General features: G+C 41.4%; 1 protein-coding gene across 1 annotated transcript in view; it reads left to right on the forward strand.

The window, feature by feature from the left end:
• atp10d (ATPase phospholipid transporting 10D) overlaps positions 1-25,507 on the forward strand; it is a 42,275-nt gene that overhangs the window by 12,294 nt on the left and 4,474 nt on the right. Inside the window, exons 4-22 of the mRNA XM_085442537.1 lie at positions 920-1,124; positions 2,154-2,239; positions 2,611-2,717; positions 5,362-5,493; positions 5,647-5,759; positions 5,916-6,168; positions 8,986-9,200; positions 10,718-10,891; positions 12,981-13,626; positions 13,763-13,860; positions 16,616-16,742; positions 16,824-17,008; positions 19,385-19,664; positions 19,862-19,938; positions 20,259-20,384; positions 21,278-21,478; positions 22,315-22,395; positions 22,528-22,632; positions 23,391-23,578. Of these exons, the coding sequence (XP_085298663.1) occupies positions 920-1,124; positions 2,154-2,239; positions 2,611-2,717; positions 5,362-5,493; positions 5,647-5,759; positions 5,916-6,168; positions 8,986-9,200; positions 10,718-10,891; positions 12,981-13,626; positions 13,763-13,860; positions 16,616-16,742; positions 16,824-17,008; positions 19,385-19,664; positions 19,862-19,938; positions 20,259-20,384; positions 21,278-21,478; positions 22,315-22,395; positions 22,528-22,632; positions 23,391-23,578 (3,399 nt within the window). The remainder of the gene's footprint in view (positions 1-919; positions 1,125-2,153; positions 2,240-2,610; positions 2,718-5,361; positions 5,494-5,646; positions 5,760-5,915; positions 6,169-8,985; positions 9,201-10,717; positions 10,892-12,980; positions 13,627-13,762; positions 13,861-16,615; positions 16,743-16,823; positions 17,009-19,384; positions 19,665-19,861; positions 19,939-20,258; positions 20,385-21,277; positions 21,479-22,314; positions 22,396-22,527; positions 22,633-23,390; positions 23,579-25,507) is intronic.

Consider the following 25,507-nt stretch of genomic DNA (forward strand, 5'->3'; position numbering starts at 1 on the left):
ACTATACGCTTCTTCTGGGCTATATTCTCAGCAGCATATTAAACATATCAGGTCCCCATAAGGAGAATCCTGTGCTAACGGCTGTCTAAATGACTCGGGTAAAGTTTGTAGCATGCGTGCTTGTTGTTTTTGTCTGCTTCCACTTGTCTTCGCACTAGGAGGATGTCGGAGTAAATGTGCAGTCATATTCATTGTGTTCCCACTAGTGCTGTCAGCGTTAATCTGAAATGACGTTAACGCCACAACACGGCAAATCTCCGTTAACGAGCTACTGCGGATCGCCCCGTGCGTGGGGCTGGACGGCGTCAACACGTTAACGAGCTAACTGCGCTAACGCACTAGTTTCCAAGAATTGAGCATTGCGTGGCACATCCAACATACTGTTTTACTTTAGTCCATGACAGCTTACCTTCAGGGTCATGTGTCACATGAAAACCAAGATACTTCCAAACGCCAGATCTGAATGAGATCCTGTGCAGCCTAGACGCAGTAGTCGAACGCAGATCCACTGAGCACTCACAGACGGCATCGTCGGAAGAAAAGTTGATAAAATAAATTTAAAATTTTGTATTGTTCGATACACATGCGTACCGAACCGAAAGCACTGTATCGAACGGTTCAATGTTGTGTTTAGAATACCCCTCCTGACTTGACTGACAGTTTGGCAGAACTGCTTTAAGCCAACCAAAAAGTCTTCTGCCATCATCTGGCCGAAGGTTTTTGCCAGAGATGCTGTCTTGCTTGGCCTGCTGGTACCTGTCAGCAGGGTGCTGGAGCCTCTGGGTACTCATTGGCACGGCTTCTTTAATCTCCGGTGTCCACCACCTGGTTCTGGGATTACAGCCACAAGAGGTGCCAACAAACTTGTTTTCTTTGATTGATACTTAATTCTCTCTCTCTCTCTCTCTTTGTCCCATAGCACACAGCAATCCTACGTTGACCAGTGCTGGAAAAATGTTCAAGTTGGGAACTTTGTTCATTTGTCCTGTAATGAAATTATCCCAGCTGACATGTTGCTGCTGTATTCCTCTGACCCTCATGGGGTTTGTTACATTGAAACTGCCAACCTAGATGGGGAGACCAACCTGAAACAGAGACAAGTCGTTTCAGACTTCCCACTGCAGGTAATACATTTGACACGTCTGACAGATTTTTTTTTTTTTTGGTGAAAGTTTTTTTTTTAAATAACTCAAAAACCGTAGAAGGTGTCACAGTCTGGCAGAGGCAGACTGTATGGAGTGATGTAGAGGACCCAAAATGCAGACAAAATGGAACAAAACTTGAATTAACAACGAGCCGTTTAATGAGGCTGGTAAAAAAGGTACAAACAAAGGGCAAGGCAAACTGAAATAAAACTAACATTAACCTAATCTGGGAGAACTAAACAAACAACATGAAAAACCTGGACATGAAACATGGCGTGAATAACAGACAACCTGACAAAGAATGAACCGAAACACACAGACTAAATACACACAAGGGTGATTAGGGGAAGTGGAAACACATGGGGAAACAGCTGACACTAACGAGACAAAGGAAGCAAAGCTGACTACACTGACGTAGGACATGGACCTTCAAAATAAAAGAGGAAACATGAGACGCAGACATGACAATACAAACTTGACAACATAAGACAAACAGCATGAAACACAAAGGGCAAAGGGAGGCTAAAACACAGGGGTAGAAGACTCAAGGGGAACAAATGAACTTAGATAACCTAATGAACTTAAACATAAACATAAAAAGAAAAACTAAAAGTCAAAATGCTGGGTCAGAAGACCCAGGATCGTGACAGAAGGTGGTTTTGTAGGCACACTCATGCTGCTCAGTTTGGTGTGTCAACAATGTCTGCAGGACAAATGGTGTGGGAGAAATTCAGCCTAAAGGGAAGAGAGGTTGGTCTCTCCATTCAAAGTCAATGTGACTCTATCAATAGAAAAAGTGGAACATTTCAGAAACTATCAAATCTCAACAGTCTGAATAGAAGCTCGCAGCACACAAAGGAGCTGTTGCTTTGCAGCAATGCCACTAATAAGAGGGACTCTTACACAACAGTGTGTGCTAGTCTTTTCTTTTGTGTGTTTGTGTCTTCGCTTACTTGACTTTCTACATGTATTTATTTGCATGTTTGATAGAAAGTGTCTGTGTTGCAGGGAGAAGAGTTCACTCCTGAGAGTTTCCACAGTCGTATTGAGTGTGAGAACCCCAACAATGACCTCAGCAGGTTTAGAGGTTACATGTGAGTCTCTTTTTATTCGAGTGTTTTAACACATTTGTTTATTTGTCTGTTTGGAGTTGATGTCACCTTGTCGTGGAAACACGGTGACGATCAAAAATAGACTTTTGTCAGCTGCCTGGCTGGATTATTTAGGAACACATTGTACGGCAAATATTTTAATTTGACAAGTGAGTGTCTTTTTTTATTATTTGATGTCAGCCCTTTTTACTTTTCCCGGAGTCAATATCCATGTGTCAGGGTTTCCTCAGACCGCCTTTTAGTTTCCAGTTCAAGTGGTCAAAATGAGCACTGCTCATAGAGAGGCTGGTATTCACTGTATTGCCAACTGTTTTTGTCTTTGTATGAGTTTGTGTGTGTATTTTGTTTCACAGGGAGCACTCAAATGGGGTTCGTGTAGGCCTCCATAGTGGCAACCTGTTGCTCAGGAGCTGCACCATACGCAACACTGAAACGGTGGTAGGCATCGTAGTCTATGCTGGTAAGCTTGCAGTTTTATTTTGTCACATCTGAACATTAACAGTTACACTGGCTTTTTCCAAAGTTTAAAACAAATTACATCCATAAAAGAAATGGAATTTCTTTTCATAAGAAAAACTGAAAATGTTGTTTCAACACAACATTTTACTCGTTAATTTGCGCATATTGGCCTCTTACTTTGTTTTTGTTTTTTTTCCCATATATTTTTATTGAAATTTTTTATAGTGCAATACAAACAAATGCTGAACACCCTCACATTCACACACCCATCCATACATCAAACCTGCCTACATCACATTCAAATGTAGAAATGAGCATCGTTCTCACAGTAATACAAAAATACAATGGGTTAGGATGGACAACATTTTCCCTTCCTTCCCTTCTTTTTCATAAATGTCCTTCATCCCCACTCCCTAAAATATCCATATATGGCTTCCACATATTCACAAAGTCCCAGTGTTTGCCCTTGGCAATATATGTTAGTCTTTCCAGGCCTAGAGAGATTGCAATTTCCTTCTTCCAGAGTCCCATGGAGGGAGCATCCATACTCTTCCAACATAGCGCAGTGGCTTGAAGTAATCCATAGTCCAGTAATTTAGTTTTTTCCCCCGATTGCTTAAATTCCCTTGGATATATTCCAAGTACACAGAGTTTTCCTTTTAAAGGGATTTTTACCCTAAACACTTCGGACAGATATTTGATAACATCTTTTTAGGACACTCCCATAGACAATGAAGAAGAGTCCCTTTTTCAACTAAACATTTAGTACAGATCCGGAATATCATTGGACATATGATGAAGCTTGACAGGTGTTATATAGGTTCTCATGAGAAATTTATATTGCAGTAGTTTAAAGCGTGTGTTTGTTTGTTTTTGTGCTTTTAAGCAAGCCTGGTTCCAGTTGTTTTCATCTATGTCCTCTTGGATCTCGCTTCTCCAAGCATCCAGTTTATCTGCTGCTGAGTCTTTGGAGGAAAGCATCAGTAAATTATAATATACAGAGAGAAAACCTTTCCCTTTTGTGTTCTTAATGCATGCCTCCTCTATTTTTGTTAATGGTGGAAGTTCAGCAATCCTTTGCAGTTTTGATGACAAATAGTTTTTCAATTGTAAATATTTAAAAAAGTGCTTTGGGGGTATTAAATATTTTATACATAACTGATCAAATGTGAGCAGCATGCCGTCTGCATATAGGTCTTTCATTTTTTGAATGCCTTTATTTTTCCAAATTTTAAATCCTCCATCACTTTTACCTGGTGTGAACTTTCAGCCACAGGAGACCAATAATACACAACCAACTGGCTGCAACAGTTTACAGGAACATCTGCACCTCGTATGCACAAAATTTCCCACTGAGAGTCAACACCAAAGGTAGTTGAGAACAACAGGGCTAACGTCCTGACGATGGAAAAACTGGAGAAGTGTGGCTCAAGCAGATTTCGAGATATCATAAACTCTTTTTATTTGAAAAACTTGTATGTTTAGTTATAGTAAGTTTTTATGTGGTAAAAGTGGTTTAGCTATCTCTTTTACTTGAACCTTATGTGCTCGAAGTCATACTAAACAGAACATTAAGTTATGCTCATTCTAAATGGAGAATTTCCCACTTACAAGTTGTTATCCATGAGACTGCAGTTTCGATAGCAGATCCGTCCCTGGCTCATCACATTCAGCTTTAAAACACCAAGACTGGGACAGAGAAAACGTCCAGCTCGAGGCTTTATATGGGAACCGTACCAGTGCCTCCATCTGTCTTTTCATACTTATTGTCCATGGTAACCCCACGCCCAGGAATCATCACTGTTTATTACTTTGTGAAATATAAATATATAAATAGGGTTAGGGTCAACGTTCTGTTGATCTGTATTCTTAAACTGTTCCAGGAAAAGACAATTATAAATAGCCACTGTTCATAATAAGTCTCATCTTGGCTTCTCGATGCCATACATGATCAAAGAAAAGCCAGAGACCAGAAAATCTTTGCCAAAGATTTGGCGAAAATGTCCACTGGTAATGACTCGATTCAATTTTGACTGTTGGAAGTTGCTCTGTCTTGTAGAGTAACAGGAAGTGAAGACATTTACAGTTGTGTGAAAAAATGTTTGCCCGAGTTCCTGTTTTGTTTTGTTTTTTTACATGTTTTTTACACTTGAATGGACATGTTTATTATTAAGGGGAAAAAACCCAAACCCACATGGCCCTGTGTAAAAACCTACAGTAATAACTGTAAGGCCTGACTACAGCCATGCCCGTTCTCAATCAAGAAATCGCTTAAATAGGACCTGCCTGACAAAGTGTAGTAGACCAAAAGCTCCTCAAAACGTCCTTATTAATGGTTTTTAAACACACAAATTACCTGATTTCCCACTTTAGAATTTCATGAATTTTAGTTAATAAAAAGCTGCCATGTCTCAATATTAAAAACTATTTACAGCAAAAACAATGTTATTAGTTGTACATACTTATCACTTATTACTTTGCAGAGTTTGACCAAAGCGACTGAGGAAGCTGCGTTAAAAGATTTAGAGGCTGTAAAACATGTTGACTTGTGTATGAATAAAGAGTGCTGTTCCCGTCTTGCTTATGTAGTTTCAACAGATAAAGTCTTCATAGATGGCTGTGTTCTTCTCTTGTTATGGACTCAGGTCATGAGACTAAAGCCATGATGAACAACAGCGGGCCGAGGTATAAGCGCAGTAAGCTGGAGAAGCACCTGAATACAGACATCCTTTGGTGTGTGGTCCTACTCTTCGTTATGTGCCTGACTGCTGCTATAGGTCTGTACTGACACTGCTGTATCACAGCTCTCACTTGACAACAGCTTTGACTGGTCACAGTATTCTTCTGATGGAAACTTTGTAATAGTGCACATTGTATGTTGCCGATAAGAGCAGCGAGGAATGGCCAGTAAGGATTTCATTTGTGTTCAGGCCACGGCCTCTGGATGAACAGCTTTAAAGAATCCATCTTCCAGGTCGATACTGAGACGCCTCCTGCCCTGGCTGGATTCTATATATTCTGGACTATGGTCATTGTGTTGCAGGTATGTTAACTTCAGACTTGGGCCTCTCATTTGCTGCTAGTGTGGTCTTTTCTAGGATAACCAAAACAATTTTAAAATGACACAAACTTGATGGTGTAAAATCACAGGAACCTGTGCTTGAAGTTTTTAGAAGGATTAATGCTTTTTGTTCAACAGGTGCTGATCCCAATTTCTCTATATGTGTCCATTGAGATTGTGAAACTAGGCCAGATCTACTTCATCCACAACGACCTATCCTTGTACAACAAACAGCTGGACTCTAGGATCCAGTGCCGTGCTCTCAACATTACCGAGGACCTCGGTCAGATTCAGTACCTGTTCTCTGATAAAACAGGAACGCTGACAGAAAATAAGATGGTGTTTCGCCGCTGCAGTATCTTTGGAGTTGAATATCCTCATGAGGAAAATGGTAGAAACCGCTATTATTGCTAGAATGCTTTGAATTTCATTGACTTCTGTTGTTAACATATTTTCAGCATTGAAGGGAATTCTGTAATTACAGTAGGAATGCAGCTAGGACGATGAGTGCTTACACAACAGCATTTATACAGACAAGATGTTCACCTTGTCTTTAGTGCCTTAAACTTTTGTACAATGTTGTCTTTAGTTGAGGTCATTGTCTAGAATATCGTTGTCACTCAATATCACAAACTAAACTTCTTCATGGAATTCCACAGACACAAAGGAGTAAAACAAAGAACAGCATGAAACAAAAACATTTTCATCTGAATGTTTTTGCTTCTCCGTAGTGTATTTGTTTTTGATCATTATCCCTCTGTGAAAACCACCTTACTGTCGTAGAGGACTGTGTGTCTTGGAGCTGTGTTGTCAGGGGCTTTGTTTTCTGTAAGGTCTCACTAGGCAAAGTTGTCCTGGGTGAAGGCCAGGTGAAAAGCAATTCATTGACTCCTGTGAAATGAAGAAAACCAAGCAATCAGTTCACGCTGGCCAGGATACAGTTGCCACACCCCCACCCTGAGGCCAAGTTTGGGTTGGGGGCCCAGGGAGAGTGCCTGGTAGGCGGCCTTTAGCCTGTGGGGCCCGGTCAGGTGTAGCCTGAGGAAACAACAAGGGTCTGTCTATCCCCCGGCCTGCTGCCTGGTTTTCCCAGAGGACAAGAGGGTTGCTTTCCGGCACCCTTGGGTTGTTGAATGGGAGTGGACTGTCAAGCTGAAGGAGTTTTATTCAGCTTGGTTAGCCTGTGAGACTCTGGAGGCAGCTAACAATTAAAAGCAGGCCAGGTTTGGCAATGGCTGAAATTGCTGAACTCAGGTGTGGGAGTAGTTACCGGTCACCTCAAAGCAATTCTTTGAGGTGAATAAGGAGGCGAAAGCAGTGCTCTGCTCAAACATGCATAATGCAGTTAAGGTCCTGCCAACTTCAGCTGAGGATATAGTCAGGCAGTGGAAAGACGAGTTTGAACATATCCTCCGTCCCACAGACAACCTTCTATAGAAGAAACAGACTTTGGGGACTAGGGGCCTATGCCAGGATACTGGAGAAGAGAGGCTGTCCATTACTCTAACTTCAGATTCAGGGCAACAGTCGGTTTATGTCCTGCTTGTAGAACACTAGACCAGACCTTTATCCTCTCAAAGGTATGTAGTAGGAGTTACACTTTGTGGTCCTAGAGAAAGCATATGACCATGTCCTGTGGAAAGTGCTGTGGGTATATGGGGAATCCCACTCCCCTAATGCACCTTCCACATGCGTACAATCACACTGAGAACTTGGTCTACATTGCTGGTAATATTTCTGACTTGTTGTGGGTTTTGGACTTCACCAGTGATTGAGTTGATCATTTTTATCAGTGAGGGGAGGTAGACCCAAGACACACTGGAGATTATCTCTCTCAGCCGACCTGGAAAAGCCTCGACATTCTGAGGAGCTGGAGGAGTTGTTGGTTTATAAGCTACTCCCCCTAGTGGCCGGGATGGATGGATGGATATTCATTATAATTTATTGGCGATTTCAGTTAAGCATTAAATAGAGCTGTTCTTCTAATTTAATGACATACGTCAAGTTTCAGTCTGCTGCTGTTGCTCCATGGTCTATGCTCTATTGTTGTTTAATACAATGAAAGAAAGAAGGTCTAAATGGTATCAGCAGAGATTTGAAGCACTTTGAGGTGACAGTTGTTGTTTTTTGACACTATAATGAAACTATACTAAACTAAAAAACAAACAAACTTAATTTAATTAAATTAACATCAAAATGCTTGAACTGGAGGAGAATAACATCCAGTAAATAAAACATTCTGACATCTGATCATAAATAAGATAAGATAACCTTTATTAGTCCCACACGTGGGAAATTTGTTTTGTCACAGCAGGAAGTGGACAGTGCAAAAGTTATGAGGCAAAAATTAGAATACAATAAGAATAAATACAGTACACAACTGTACAGAATAGAATAAAATAATATACTATATACAGTAGAATAAAATAAAATAAATATACAATAAGATAAAAATAGAATACAAATACAAATACTATATACAACTGAGTAAAAATACAACGATGACAGAAAGGATTATTGCACTTAGTATTATTGCACATGTGTGGATGTGTGTGCTTGATCAGTTAAAGTCTTTATTATGGAGTCTGACAGCAGTGGGGAGGAAAGACCTGCGAAATCTCTCCGTCCCACACCGTGGGTGCCGCAGTCTCCCACTGAAGGAGCTGCTCAGTGCTGTCACAGTCTGCTGCATGGGGTGGGAGATGTTGTCCAACAGGGATGACAGCTTAGCCGCCGTTCTCCTGTCACTCACCACCTCCACTGGGTCCAGAGGGCATCCTAGAACAGAGCTGGCCCTTCGGATCACCCTGTTCAGTCTCTTCCTGTCCCCAGCAGAGATGCTGCCGCCCCAGCAGACCACACCATAAAAGATAGCAGAAACCACAACAGAGTCATAGAAGGTCTTCAGGAGTGGGCCCTCCACTCCAAACGACCTGAGTCTCCGCAGCAGGTACAGCCTGCTCTGCCCTTTCCTGTAGAGGGCGTCTGAGTTATGAGTCCAGTCCAGTCTATTGTTCAGATGAACACCAAGGTACCTGTAGCTGTCCACAGCCTCAATGTCCATACCTTGGATGTTCAGTGGTTGCAGTGGAGAATGTATAAAGATTTATTAGATTTTAGACAATACAGCACACATTATCCTTAAACTACAGGCATGCTAATGACAGCCTGCATGGTATCATTGTTGATGTGTTGTTATGTGTGTCAGCTCGAAGGCTTGAGGTGTACGAATCAGAAAACACCGAGACGGCTGTTTGCTCTGTGACTCTGAAGTCAGGCTACAGTGGGAAATCTCTGAGCTGTCGCTCTCTCAGCTGCAACCGCAGCTCTGTGTCTCTTCACACGCTTACTGCTGAGCCAATGGAGGAGGATCAACTGTCGGGTCACGTCCAGCCCAGGACCGGCGCCTTCTGCAGCCGCATGGTCAGATTCTCTCACACACATCAGACATCATGTTTGCATTGTTAAAATAATACTCATGTTAAAAGATGTTTTTATAAAACAAACATTTTGTAATTTTATAATTTATGGACCCTGGGGTATATAATCAGAGGCCATGTCTACTCCAAACACAATGCCAGCTAAAAGTCTGAACAAATCTAGTCAGTCCTTTTTTAACTGTGACGTTATCAAAACTTTGAAATGGCACATGTTGAGACTTGTGTTACAGTAATACAAAGTAGTTACTGTTTACTATAACAACACACACTGGCACACTGCTTAACCAGGTGCGTGAGGATCCCCTAGGCCGGCGATTTTGGGCAAGTGTTGGTTCACTACCCAACGACACCAACATTCTCTGCTATCACAGAGAAGACAAACACCTTACAAATGTGGTGACAGTAGTGCATGTGGTCAAACAGTGTTGTTACCTGAAATGACTTCTAATTAAAAGATGAGCCTCATCACAAGTCATCTCCTTATGCTGCAAACCTAACTCGTGGTCATGGTCCAGATTAGAGATTAGCAGGTATGACATCATCACCGTCTGACTAATCACTTACCAGAAAATGTCTAAATCTAATGTCTTTGTGTTATATAATCTATAAAATCTGGATCCTTAGCTTTATTCCTTAAATTCTTTTTTCCTACTGGCTGCAGTTTTATTCTTCTGTCGGTATTAATATACAATTCTAGGATTGGACACCTATTTGTACTTGTTGACCTAAAATATAATAAAACATAGTCTAGTCCTATCTTTGTGCTTATATTACTTCTTTACTTTCAAACTCTTAAAAAACACCACAAGCCTGTCCTTTAAACATTCTTTTAATGAAATACTGATCGCATCACATCCTGTTTGTGAAAGACAAATATTACATTTTGATAAGTCTGTTACACAGTCAGCACCTTTGCCAGCTTTCCTTCCTGTCCTCAGATAGACTTTAATCTACACCATCTGTAGCTGTTATGCTGCTGCAGTTAAAACAGCGCAGAGTGTTTAACTGCTTTTTGCCGATTGAACAGTTTCTCTTCATTTGTAAATTCAGTTGCTCTGCTGTCAGGACATCCGTCCATGTCTTGTGATTGGTCAGATGTTGGAAGTGGCAGTTCTTTAATTTGAATGTGGGAGAATCCCTGAGTAAATATGTAATAATCAGCTCTGTGTGATCATTTCTCCTGACTGCAAATATTACTGTAAGTGAATCCTGATAATCAGAAGATTCCCTCGGTATGCTGACTTCACTTCATAGTTACGGTTTCAAAAGCAGACAGTTCAACATTTATGGAATGCACATCAAAAACTCGGCTTGGAGACCTTATAAAAAGTTGGTTTTATTAATTACTGGTAAATATAGTGCTGTTTTTGCCCCCTTTTTGAATTCTTAGTTTTTTGCATATTTCTCACACTACATTTTGCATGTAGTGAACTCCACTGCTTTTACATATTATTCCTATTGTTGGCATGTTGGGTAAGCACCTGCCGCTCCTGTGTTCAGGCAAAGGAGGTGGTACCAGACCCCGCACTTGGCAGGAAGCTGAACTGGCTGACAAACCACTCCTCATCCGAGACTCCATCCAGCATGGAACTCACCTACATAACTGACTTCTTCCTGGCTCTGGCCATCTGTAACAGTGTGGTGGTTTCTTCGCCCAACCAGCCTCGACATGTGGTGAGTAAATAACACATAAAAGATGTTTCCAACATTTGTTTTGATTTACAATGAAATGACTTACATGGTGTTGTTGGAACAATTTGCTCTTTTGTCTGTACTGACGAGCCTATTTAAACATTTTGCTTAGTTTAGTCTGTAGAGTGATGTCATTCAGTGTGATGTTTAGAGGTCCTCGTAATCTTTAGAATATCAGTGTGAAAGGACTTGATATTTCCTGACTTGGATTAAAATGTTGTTCAGACATTTTGGATAGAAAAACAAATGTGTGTCAGGACTGTGATGATAAAAGAACTGATTCCCAGTAGTTCAGTTCCTTGACATTGTTGTCTGCCTGCCTATTGAATCTGTTTATCCATTCCACTTGCACTTGTGCTACAATCAGCTGATTTCAGATTGTATGCTAGAGGAGGAAAACAGTGGCACGGTCTACAGTGTAGATATAGACATGATAATAAAGTGGAAACTGCATCCACGACAGAAACAACTGCATTACGCTGCTAACACAACTTCAGCTCTTTACAAGTCCCTGCACAGACAGCACAGACTAAACCTAAGCTAGCCAAGAACCCAGATTTATGTTAAAGCTGAACAAACACCAACAGTCAAGCTGCCAGACCCTGGTGTTAAACAGGTAAAAAGGTAATAAATAGATGAGCAGTCAGGCTGCAGCCTTGGTTTCCAACATGTTTCTACAGTAGAATCACTGTGGCAGTTAAAGGCTCTTTGTCCTGTTTTCATCTTTGCTTTGTGCTGCCGGCTTTGTGTTCATATCTAAATACCAGTGGCTTTCCATCAGGACTTGTCAAATATAAACATTATTGACAATATTTAAAATGTACCAAAGTAAAGTGATTTCTCTCTTTGATGACAAACAGCGCTGCCATAAAGCTCCTCGCCTGTCGATTAGAATGTGTATCCATCATTAACATTACTGTCATCTTGTGGCTGCAGTTATTTATACAGCGCCAAATCGCAACAGCAGTCGCCTCAAGGGGCTTAATATTGTAACATAAAGACCAATAATCCAGAGAAAGCCCAACAATCAGACGACCCCTATGAGCAAGCACTTTGGCGACTGTGGGGAGGAAAAACTCCATTTTAACAGGAAGAAGCTGAAGGCTGTGGCTCTGACCGTGTCTGGTCTATAATAAAACAGGGAAGTTGAGCAGGTGCAGGGTCAGCAGCACTTTTATCTGTTTTCATCTTTGTTCTGTAAAAGTCACTGCATGCCACTGCTAAGAGAAAGATAATATGTGTGTCCTGCATGTATATATGAGACAATGCGTTTCACCATTTTATGGAAAAATGCAAAAATAATGTTACAAGTAGTGTAACAGATTACTTACATCCCTTTTAAGAAAGGTGTTCTGCGTAATACATTATGTTTTTTGAGTAATGACCCAAACACTGACCATAACAAGCATTTGACGATACTACATGCTGTTAATATTCACGGATGTAAAGTCTTTGATACGCTGCTTACAGATGATGGTGACCCTCAAACAGAGACAGCGAGAACTGATAAGGAATCAAATATATAAGTTACATCAATAATGGAATGATAACTCAACTGAAGACGAGTGTGGACATGACTTCAGAGTCCAGACTCAAAGTAGTTCAACATGATTTTTTTGACTCCAGACGATCGGACGTGTTCTGACAATACGGCACGCTGAAATATGTTTGCATATTAAAATAGTCCTTACTTTCTCTTAATCATCATATAAATAACTTAAAGAGCCTAAATGCCTAAAAATGTAAAGGTTGAACATGATTTTGAACATGAAAATCACGAGACGTGATTTTCCACTTTACATCACCGCAATATCTATTTTTGAGTCTAATGGATATTTATTCCTCGTCAGTTGACACAAAATACTCCACAGTAACAAAGCTGTAGCTGGTTTTCACTTTGTGCAGAGATTCGACTAATGGGAAAGATTCTGGCTTGATTCATTTACATTTTAATTAAAAATACAGTAAAGTGTTCAGTAGTGTAAAAATTCAAAGAATAATTTCAGGGGAAACCGTCTTGACTTTTTTAGCACGAGTTCCAGCAGCTGACTCTGTTTTCTTGTTCCTGCAGATACCTGAAGAACGGACACCTCTAAAGTCTCTGGAAGAAGTTAAGTTGATGTTTCAGCGTTTCAGTTTCTCTCCCTTCTCCGCTCTCTCCCCTTCCCAAATCAAAGGCAGCCCTCACAGCTTAAAAAGCAGGCTATTTATTAGGGGGAAGAGAGGCTCTCTCACTCTCTCCACTCCCGTGAGCAACACCACAGACGTGTCAGGCTCAAGCCAGGAAAATGACTCTAAACCAGACTTATCTGCCAGAGAGGAGGAAGAACAAGATGTGGAGGACCAAGAGACAGAGGATGACTTAAAGGATACACAGACAAACCCTGATGAGGCAAGACAGAGCATGCAAGACCTGACCAAACAAGTGGAAGAGATAACCGATGAACTGGTGTATGAGGCAGAGAGTCCAGATGAGGCAGCTTTGGTCCATGCAGCACGAGCATACCGCTGTACCCTGAGGGGTCGCTCTGCAGAGAGCCTGCTCGTGGATCTGCCAGGAATCGGCTCCCTGGCTATCCAGCTGCTCCACATCCTGCCCTTTGACTCCAACAGGAAAAGGATGTCCGTAGTGGTTCGCCACCCTCTGACGGGACAGGTGGTGGTTTTCACCAAGGGTGCGGACTCAGTCATCATGGATCTGGCTGAAAGCCCCACAGGTAATTAAAAGGAATATTTAAAATTGATTTCCTACTGATTGATGATTTTAGAACAAATGACATTTATAATAAGAGCAATGTCTTTCATCAGTGTTCCTTTGTGTTTTATATGTGTGTTTGTTGTTCTCCGGTGCAGATCAGACGGAGGTATACAGTCACATCAAAGAAAAAACCCAAAAACATTTGGATGCTTATGCCAGAGAAGGCCTCCGCACACTCTGCATCGCTAAAAAGGTAACATCTCTGAGAAGTGAAATCAAATAGCTTTGTACAGAATGTCCATGAATACACTCTTTCACAATGTAGTATTTAATTTAATGGTTTCTCACTTTAGCTGGATGCAAAGATCTTTGATGCACAGACAGCCATAAATCAGTTTGAAGATTTAACACTTTCCTGATCTTTTGTCCTCAAGCTCCTTGTAAATTATCAAGGAAAGACATGATGATGGAGAACTGATAAAGCAAAAGAGAATTGCAGTGCTTAGAGAATCCAGTTAAACTTACTACACAGGTCACATGTGATGTTGAGATTTTTAACATGGATCTGCTCTTCTGAAACTGTGTTTTGGACGTGGACATCAGAATGCAAAAAAACATTGGATACGTTGCCCCGTGCATTCTTGTTGTTTGAAGCAGGTCACATAAAAGAGACTTGTGAAAAGGGAAGGTAAATGCTTTTAAATTTAGCATTTAAATTTGTTACTAATCTTGTCCAGTCATAACTTAATATCTGATCCTTCAGTGTAACTGAAGTTTTCATTTCAATTATATTTTATTTATTTAGCACAGAATCGCAACAACAGTCGCCTCAAGGTGCTTTATATTGTAAGGTAGACCCTACAATAATAGATACAGAGAAAACCCAACAATCATATGACCCCCTATGAGCAAGCACTTTGGTGACAGTGGGAAGGAAAAACTCCCTTTTAACAGGAAGAAACCTCCGGCAGAACCAGGCTCAGGGAGGGGCGGGGCCATCTGCTGTGATTGGTTGGGGTGAAAGAAGGAAGACAGGATAAAGACATGCCATGGAAGAGAGACAGAGGTTAATAACAGATATGATTCGATGCAGAGAGGTCTGTTAATACATAGTGAGTGAGAAAGGTGACTGGAAAGGAAAAACCCAGTGCATCATGGGAATCCCCCGGCAGCCTACGTCTATTGCAGCATAACTAAGGGAGGATTCAGGGTCACCTGGTCCAGCCCTAACTATATGCTTTAGCAAAAAGGAAAGTTTTTAACAAATGACAGTCGTCCAGCCTGGAAGTAATAAATGCATGAACTAGTTTTTCAGCGTCACTCTGAGACAGGATATTTCTAACTTTAGAGATGTTGCACAAATGGAAGAACGCAGTCTTACATATTTGTTTAATACGTGCGTTGAAGGACATGTCCTGGTCAAAAATGTGTGTTATCTGGCTTCATGGACAGATAGAGCTGGGTGTCATCTGCATAGCAGTGTAAATGTATGCTATGTCTTCTAATGATGCTGCCTAAGGGAAGCATGTATAATGTAAACAGAATTGGTCCTAGCACTGAACCCTGTGGAACTCCATAATTAACCTCAGTGTGTGAAGAGGACTCTCCATTTACATGCACAAACTGGAGTCTATTAGATAGATATGATACAAACCACTGCAGCGCAGTACCTGTAATACCTACAGCGTGTTCTAATCGCTCTAATAGGATATTATGGTCGACAGTATTGAACGCTGCACTAAGGTCTAGCAGGACAAGCACAGAGATGAGTCCACTGTCAGAGGCCATAAGAAGATCATTTGTAACCTTCACTAAAGCTGTTTCTGTGCTGTGATGAGCTCTGAAACCTGACTGAAACTCTTCAAATAAACCATTCCTCTGCAGATGATCTGTTAGCTGTTTGACAACTACTCTTTCAAGGATGTTTGATATGAAAGGAAGGTTGGAGATTGGCCTATAATTAGCTAAGACTGCTGGGTCTAGAGATGCTTTGTGAGTAAAGGTTTAACTACAGCCAGCTTGAAGGCCTGTGGTACATAGCTGATTATTAGAGATAGGTTGATCATATTTAAGATCGAAGAATTAATTAATGGCAGGACTTCTTTGAGCAGTTTTGTAGGAATGGGGTCTAAAAGACACGTTGATGGTTTGGAGGAAGTAATTATTGAAGTTAACTCAGAAAGATCAATTAGAGAAAAAGAGTCTAACTTAACATCAATGGTACTAAGAGTAGCTGTAGATAATATTACATCTGTGGGATGATTACTGGTAATTTTTCCTCTAATGATAAGAATTTTATTTGTGAAGTTCATGAAGTCATTACTAGTTACCGTTAAAGGGATGGTTGGCTCAACAGAGCTCTGACTGTTTGTCAGCCTGGCTACAGAGCTGAAGAGAAACCTGGGGTTGTTCTTATTTTCTTCAATCAGTGATGAATAGTAAGATGTTCTGGCTCTGTGGAGGGCTTTCTTATAAAGCAGCAAACTATTTCTCCAGGCTAAATGATCATCTTGTAATTTTTCTGTTGAAGGTTAAAATTTTCCTGTAACACTAATGATTTTAACTAAGCTAACACAAGACGAAGGCTAAGTTTATTTATATAGCACATTTAAAACAACAGAGTTGACCAAATTGCTGTACATTCAGACTGTGTCACTGCACAGTCTGAAGAGGATGGAGGAGATTCCAGGAGACAAGCAGTTAATCTAGTAAAGCTGCACAGGGCCTCCTTGCACTAGCTGTTCCCTCGTGCAAGGAGGAACAGGATGATAGCACCGCCAGAGGCCTTAGAAACGAGCTCCAGCAGACCACTGGTGTGAAAATCTTTGACCCAACTGAACTGTCTGTCTGAACTGGAGCTTTGTGATTCTGTTCCCCACTGTTGCTTCTTGGTCTCATTTCCCATTCATATTGAAAGATCCCACAGTCGGTTTGAATACATGACAGACAGCCAACTACTGACTTTGTAGTTACTAATATTTGCTTGATCTGTTATTGATTACCTGCAGGTTCTGAAGGAGGATGAGTATGACTTGTGGCTGAAAGCACACATGCTGGCAGAGAGCAGCATAGAGAACAGAGAGGAGCTTCTTCTGGAGTCAGCTCAGAGGCTTGAGACCAACCTCACTCTGTTGGGTAGTCACTGCAGCTCAGACTTAAATCATTCGATATCAGAGCTGAAATACCAGCACTTAAAGCGTATGCGTGTGTTTTCAGGTACCACAGGGATTGTAGACAGACTCCAGGAGGAGGTTCCAGAGACCATTGCTGCTCTTCAGAGGGCTGGGATTAAAGTTTGGGTTCTCACTGGAGACAAACAGGAAACAGCCATCAACATCGCTTATGCCTGCAAACTTCTATGTGCCAGTGACAAACTGCTGACAGCTAACTGTGGAAGCAAGGTCAGTGAGTGAAAAAATCTTTGTTATTTTACTGTAGAGCATGTGCAAAAGGGTGTAAGGTCTTCTTCACACACTGTGCCCTTTGCATTAGATGGAGGAGTTGTACAGGGAGATGGGTGCGTTTGGCTCATCTCAGTCTCTCACTAAACATGCTCCTGTGACTACCCAGCAGTCACACCATGACACCCCAAGTATGACGGATGGAGTGTTGAGTGCGAGAGAAACTGACCTGAAAGATAGGATCATGGTAAAGCTGGACCCTCCGTAGTGGGTTACATAGAATATGTTAAGTACCCTCTGAAGGTCTACTAGAAGATGTAAATGCACCATAATGGAGAGTCCGTACTGCAACCATCACCAAAAAGAACCAGCTGATCTACACCACAGCAGCAGTGATCACGGAGATGCTTGGCTATATGATGAACAGCCCAAAGGAGCAGCGCAGTTCATGGAGAAGGAGTCGAGAGGCCAAGATCAAGGTAGCACGGAGGGAAGTTGAAAGTTGAAGAAAGAGGTACCTAAGAGCTGCCCGTGCCTTGGAAACTCCCAAACAAAGACTTACAGCCTTGGCCAGCCACTTGAAGAAGCATACCACAGAGACAGAAGGCAGGAGCGTAAACCAGCTGTACTGTAGTGATAGCTGTAGCTATACCAAGTGACAGCAACATCAGGAAGAAGGAAAACCAGAAGCTGGAGAAGTGCCACGGGCTGAGAGAAGAGCTCGAGAAGATGTTGAGGGTGAAGGTGACGGTGGTCCCCGTGGTAATCAGAGTACTCGGTGCGGTGACTCCCAAGCTAGGCGAGTGGCTCCAGCAGATCCCGGGAACAACATCAGAGATCTCTGTCCAGAAGAGCGCAGTCCTGGGAACAGCTAAGATACTGCGCAGGACCCTCAGGCAGAGGACCCGAGCTTGAAGGATAGACCACCCACAGGGCTAGAGGGAAACTTTTCATATGATTATTTTATTATTTTTATATATTTCAGTCATGAAACCCTCAAAAACCTTTCTTATAAATCCTGTCTACACTCTTATAAATGCTTATTAAAAACTCATTTGTTCGTGTACACAGTGAATCAACTGTGTGTGAGATGAATGTAGTGTACAGCAAAGAAGAGCATTAGAGCATGTCCTCTTTCTTTTTGTTGGTGAGGAACATAGTGATGGGTTGTTTCTTCTGGACAAGGTTTCTATAGACATTTGTAGACTCATCCATCGACCAGTACTTTTACCAGTGCTAATGAACGTGTTCTATTTTTATTTATATTGTTATTCATTGTTTTAGGAAAGAAAATGCTTCTTTTACTGCATAAAATAATAAAAATCTAAACAAATACAAGTACCAATACGCAGCAGAAACCGCTTTCTGCAACTCGGATAGTTAGCCAATCATTGGAGCTGCTGAAAGATTCGAATTACAGCAAGCTGTCCATGCCTGAGGGCTTGCTTAGTGATAGGTTTGTAGCATAAACCTATTCGCTGGAACGTTCAAGACAATTTACTACACAGCGAAAGCAAGACACTTGCAGCCTCAGGAGTAGGAGTGGGTTTAAGAACATCAATTTCCAGATTCAAATTGATTTTATATTGAATAAAGCGATATCGATTCATTAAATCCTGACATCGATTTTTAAATATAAATGTATTTTGCCAGAAACACCAGAATCTCAGCTTAAAGCTCACAAAACTATTTCAACAACCGCCAAACAGCTAAAAGAGCAAAAGAGCAGGTAAACGAATTCACAGTGAATTTCAACTTTTACATATTATGCCAAATTACAAAACGCTTAGCTGTGTCTCTAACAAAACCTCTGTAACGACGCTCTGCTTCACTTCACTGGGGGTTATCTACTATAAAAATCCAGCCCAGGAAAATCTCCTTCATATTTTTCTGTGTTTTATCTTCACTTTGTTTGACATAAATGTGCTGTGATGCTTGCACCTCTGGTGAAGTCTCACAAGACTGAGATGCTCTAGCGTGACCTTAAAAAGGCGGTTCATGCTCAGAAACCCTCCAGTGTCACTGAATTGCAACAATTCTGCAAAGACAAGTGGGCCCAAATTCCTCCACAGTGCTGTAAAAGACTCGTGGCCAGTTATCGTAAGTGCTTGATTGTAGTTGTTGCTGCTAAGGGTGGCCCAACCAGTTATTAGGTTTAGGGGGCATTCACTTTTTCACACAGAGCCATGTAGGTTTGGATTTTTCCCCCTTATTAAAAAACACCAACAATCAATCAAATCCAATAAAACACTGGGCAGGAGAAGCCATGTCTGAACTCACTCGCAGCAAGCAGCCCACCAATTTCATGAAAGAAACAGTTGCTATATAACAGCTACGCTCCGCTCAGGCACATAACGGTCCTTTCTTTTCCTTCAGGATGCTTGTGCAGCTTTATTTGAGGATCTCATACTGGAAGTCCAGGGTGGTGAGAGTTTGACTGCCCTTACTGGAAATGGGGAATCCATGTCCAGCAGCTTCATTCTGGTCACAGATGGCCGGACGCTGGGTTGGGCCTTGGAGGACGAATTGAGGAGCAACTTCCTGGAGCTGAGCCGGCGATGCAAGGCAGTGATCTGCTGCCGTTCCACTCCACTGCAGAAAAGCCAAGTGGTCCAGCTGATCCGGGACCATCTTGGTGTCATGACCCTGGCTGTGGGTAAGAACTCAGCCAACAGAAAAGCAGCTTGGAGCTGATTGTTTATTATTCCATAAAGACATTTCATAACCCTTTGTCTGTTAAACATTTGAAATACAGATGATCTGTCATTGCATGAGTACTGTCAGCTTTATTTATCACATCACTGCTTGAAATAATTTGACACGAACTAGTGGAAAACAATGCTGCTGTTTCAGGTGATGGAGCCAATGACGTAAGCATGATTCAGGTGGCTGATGTGGGCATTGGGATATCTGGACAGGAGGGAATGCAGGTATTAACAAAGAAAAGAAATGACAATAATACTAGTAATAACAAAAAATACTGTCAAACCGAGGTCTTTACAGAATACTATGAAGCTACTGTTTGTTAGTATCGGTTTAGTTCAGCCTCCCATCCAAGACCATGACAGAGAACTCTTTGAGAGCTGTAGCTTTCTGTGGTTATATTAGACTGTGGTGATATTGCATTCGCCCGTATCATCTGGTTTCACTCACCAGCAGGCGCTAAATGAGGCTAACGCTTGCGTTTTTTCTTCTTCTTTTCATTATTTTGCTCTGTGGTCATTTTTTGTTGTTTTAAATCTTTCTCCAGGCTGTGATGTCCAGTGACTTTGCTATTTCACGGTTTAAACACCTCAGCAAGCTGCTGCTGGTTCACGGCCACTGGTGTTACTCTCGTCTTGCAAACATGATTCAATACTTCATCTACAAGAATGTGGTAAGAGTCTTTTTTGACAGCTTTATAAAAAAGGTTATAAACGGCTTGACTGACGTTTCGCATTAAGGCGGGTGTTGAACTCACAGCAGTTACACTGTCATCCCTAAACTCACCTGCTCACAAGAAAACAACAGCAAATCATTGTTTTAGTCTTACAGCAGTTTTGTCTCTGTCATGTTGCTGCATCCAAATATTTGTTTCCGGTTTATTCTGCCTATTATACTAACGACTACATTTAATAAGACTTAATATGACTTTGGAGGGTTCCTGTTGTGGGACAGGTCTTCTCCCCGGCCACTGAGTCCAGCTCTCCCAGCATGTCTCAAATCTGTCCTGAGGTCAACACTAGTCTGACAAACCCAAAACACCTCACACAGGTTTGAGGCACCCAGCAGCCTTCCTACTCTAGCTTGCAATGATGCAGAGGACTTGTTGATATTGAGCTTTGCCTGTGCAGAGATTAGTAATGACACCTTAAAGTAAGAAGGTTCCTGATTAGAAAGAGAGCTGGGGGCCTTTTATATGTGGACTTTGCATGTTTTCCTTACGTGTGAGCCAAAAGGACACATTATTAGCTTAAATCAAACATACGATCAATGAACAATCATTTATCATCGTATCACTGAAAGGATAAAGAGCTGGTGCAGTGATTTACGACCACGACAAAGCCGTGGTTCTCTGTGTCAGCATGGAGCATGGTTGTTCACTGAGCTCCTTCCCTCCTTGCACCAAAGCTGCTCATGTTCTGCCTGAAACTAAAGAATCTCCCAGAAATGGCACTTATTCGTTACAAAACACAGAAGATTTTAGAGCAATTCGTTGTTCACACAAGGATAAAAAAAGTATTAAGTAAGGAAATTCCTCACTGCTGACTGTGTGTTTCTTACCTGCAGATGTATGTGAATCTGCTGTTCTGGTATCAGTTCTTCTGTGGTTTTTCTGGGAGTGTCATGACCAACTCCTGGGTGCTCATCCTCTTCAATCTAATCTTCACATCAGCTCCTCCGCTCATTTACGGCATTCTCAACCAAGATTTACCTGCTGACACTCTGATGGAGCTGCCCGAGCTCTACCAGGATGCACAAACTTCCAAGGTCACTGCAAACACATACATGCCACAGAAATGACGTACAAACTCTACAAAAGGCAGTTGCTGTTTAAGGATTTCATTTGTTTTTTCATTTTTGTCAAACATTTTCTAGAGTATGGTCATTGCTCCTAACAAATGTATTTTCTGAAACAGAGCAGCTTATGAACACAAAACCTTAGCGGACACAGTTAGCATCATGAAGTCTCAGCAGGTTTGCATCACGTCGATGAAAAAAGAAAACTGCTTAAATTATGAAAAGTTTATTGATCGCTACATTTATTTGGCTTTCAAAGTATTTTAAATTACTGAATGTAAACTGGTTCTGCACTTGCTATGATGAAACTCTAATACCTACTAATGTAGGCTTCACACTAACCGGGCTGCTAACTCATAATGTGCATACACATGATCACAGCAGTCCTGTATAACGGGAAAACACATAAATTCACTTTAATTAATATGTCAACAGCTACATTTCTGCGATCATTTTATTATTTGCACAGAAAGAGGAAACAGAAGATGGAAAATAGGGCACTATCATAGCCATACATGTGTACATTACATATAGTAGAAAAATCACAATGCACAAAAAGAAATGCATACCGACACCACCTGCTGGTTCATATGATCATGTCCCAACATACTTCTGTTGGTCCTTTTATCTGTGTGCTACCGCTGACCTCTAGCCTAGCTCATTACCTCATTATCGTTAAGCATGGGTCATTTGTTTTTCATTGAAGTGTCGTGGCCTGTGTTAGCCAAACAAGTATTGCATGTGTGACATCAGTAACACTCATATTTGTTTAGAAAGTGTAACAGATGATTGTGATGTCTTCACAGACGTTTGTTCCATACATGTTCTGGATCACGGTCCTGGATGCTTTTTACCAAAGCCTCGTTTGCTTTTTTGTGCCTTACTTTGTAAGTACACCATGCAAATCGTTACTTATCACATTCCTTCTATTTACATGCACGTGGGTCTGTCTGTCTTCTCCTCATGTTCTAAGATTTTCATGTGAGAGTGTTTTAGGGGACTTTTTTCTGTTTTCACAGGCATACGCAGGATCAGATGTTGGGGTGCTGTCCTTTGGCTCACCGATCAACGCATCAGCACTTTTCATTATTCTGCTGCACCAAGTGATCGAGAGCAACACGCTGGTCAGACTCACCACCACCACTCAAAATCATTTATACTTCAGCTGGGCTGTGTCTCAGCTACTTTGCCTTTACAATAACAAGTGTGTAGCTTAAAGGTTATGTGTGTTATATTAGGGGGTACAGCAGGGGTCTCAAACTCACGGCACAGGTCACCACTACTTGTTGACCTGAAGAAATCTAATGCAGTTTGTCCCTTGAAGATTTGTTTGCTGTTGTGTGCAATCTTAAAATAAATTCTTTAAATGATTTAATATGAAGGCAAGATGAGCAGAGAGCACGAACATGCTGAGGGATTGGCTGTGTTAGTTCAGTGAGAGTCGCACACTAATGTGTACACTTATGTCTGCACTTTGATTTGTTACATACGAACAAAATTAGTGCTGCACGTGTCTGTCCGCAAAGACAGGACCAATGTGTTTATCTGGTAGTTCAATGAAAGGCTTCAGTTAGTTAAGAGTGCGAAACAAGAATCTGCATTCACGTTTGCAGTTTGTTGTACAATATTTGAAATTTAAAAAACAAAAGAAAAACTACACTTTTTGTTGTTTGATTGTTTTTTGTACGACTTGAACACTAAAGTGGCCCTCACATGAGATGACAGTGGCAGCAGTGGCCCTCAGCTCATTTAGGTTTGCGACCTTTGGTGTAGAGCGTGAGGAAAAATGTAATCCAAGTCAGAACTGAAAATGGAAAGATTCAGGAGCAGCTGTCTCTCTTTAGTTGTGCTCTGGAGTTTTGAATCTTTTTCTTTTTTGCAGACATGGATTCATATGGTCGTGTTGGTGCTCAGCTGCACTTCCTATTTTGGTTTTGTACTGCTCCTCAGTGGCTTCTGTGTGACCTGCAGCCCCCCTGTCAACCCTCTGGGGATTGAGTTACTCCAAATGTCCCACTCTCTTTTCTACATCACATGTGTTCTCACTACTGTGGCAGCTCTGTTACCCAGGTACGCGCACACACACACACTGCAAAAACTCATGTACAGGTAGTGTATTTCCTTTGGGGGCACTTCATAACTCATTAATAATAAAGAGCTTTACTCTAATGACACCTGGAGGTGCCAATGTCGTCATCACCGACACAGCTATACACTGAATTTGTTTTGTCACTCCAGTGGTTTCCATATTTCAATTAAACAATGTGGCAGAGTGGACTCAAACGCAGGACTCGCAGGCTGGTTGAGGATGTTTATTGTGAAGGCAGGATGAGCAGGACATGAGACGACTGGCTGACTGAATGCACACAGACAGAGGCGAACACAAGAAAACCGGACGCACGTGGAAAATAAACAGAGACAAAGTACAAACTGAAAACACTGAGTCAACAGCCCAGGAAACCTGACATCACTTTCATTGCTAAAACATTACCCAGATATCCAGGATCGTTTTTAAATACAAATATTTTAATTTGTTTATGACCAGACATATGCTTCAGGTAAAATAGTGCTGGTTACCATGGTTTCCAGGGGTCTTTTGGAGTCTCCAATTTTCTATTTTTGGAAACACTAATTTTAATTGGACCAATCAAAATTAATACATAATTAAAATATTGCAGTATTTTTAAAGAAACATATATAATAAGCTGTAGGCAACAGCACTTTAAGGGATCCTGTTAGGAAAAGGTTTAAATATTAACCTTTAATTATATGGTTTTAAAACTGAAATCATACAATTCCATGTATTATATATATGTGTAAATAGTAAACAGCCCGACACACATAACTACAGTTGTAAACAAAAAAAAAGATTCTCACAGGACTGGTTTTGGCAGTCCGACAGCTAGATGCAGTTCACCTTTTAATATTAAAGTTCATTACAGTGAAATTAGGCAAAGACTGAAATAGGGCTACAACAATTCACTGAGTAATAAAATCACAAAAAATTCTTTGCTACAATGTTTCGTTTCACACGAGGCCCTGTAGTGTGTCGACGTGTTAAACGACACGACCGCGAGTGCTTTACCCGCATTTGCTACTAAAAACAGACCTGCACTATAACGTTTTGACAACATGAAGCCCACACAGCCTTCAGTTTGAAACAGAAACGCTGCTAGCAGCCGCAGTGATGATGACTCTGGGACAGTTTAACATGGAGCCGGTGTTCTGAGAAACCATCCTACTCTGGCAAAACGTCCTACCCGTATTATAATTTGACGGTGACCTGCGACTGACCATAACCTTAAGAAGTATTCCGGATGGGTGAGAGAAATGGAAGTTAATTCGGCGTTGGTGTTGTGCGCATGCGCCGCGTCTGCGCAAAAACATTGGGTAGGATGTTTTCCTGGTAGGATGGATTCCCAGAATCCATCTGTTTACTGCGGAGCCCCTCTGATGACATGGTCCAAAAAATAAATATATTGAGGCCACTAAATACTATTTCAAGGGCACCAAATAGGTATAACGTGCGCATGAAATGCTAATTTGTGCCCATGAAACACTTGACCGATAACCGTGATCCTTCCCTTGCAGTTGGTTGACAATAAAATCTATCCCGGTGTCCAGGTCCTACTTACGTCTGTAAAGCAACTGGGCTCTCGATCTCCTGTTTAAATGTCTCTCCGTAATAATGGTTCCTTGCATTGCAGGCTTTTCAGAATGCATTTGTAGCTCATTCCCAGCCTAAAATAAAACTCAATCATACCGTCTCTGTCCACGGTGCATAGGTTTAGCCTACTTATGCTTATGTCTCTACGCAGCTGTCCAGGAATTGTATCAATATGTTGTGCGCACGTTATCTATTTCGTTGCCACAAATGCATAATTCGTTGCCACGTTCTATCCAATTCATGGCCACAAAAAGTATTTCGAGGGCACAAAGTAGAATTTTGTGGCCACAATTTATTTATGTTTTGGACCATGTCATCAGAGGGGCTCCGTA

This window comes from Copadichromis virginalis, linkage group LG19 (assembly GCF_057382275.1).
Source record: "Copadichromis virginalis isolate Kocher_CV1m ecotype Utaka linkage group LG19, C_Virginalis_male_GT1.1, whole genome shotgun sequence".
Taxonomy (NCBI): domain Eukaryota; kingdom Metazoa; phylum Chordata; class Actinopteri; order Cichliformes; family Cichlidae; genus Copadichromis; species Copadichromis virginalis.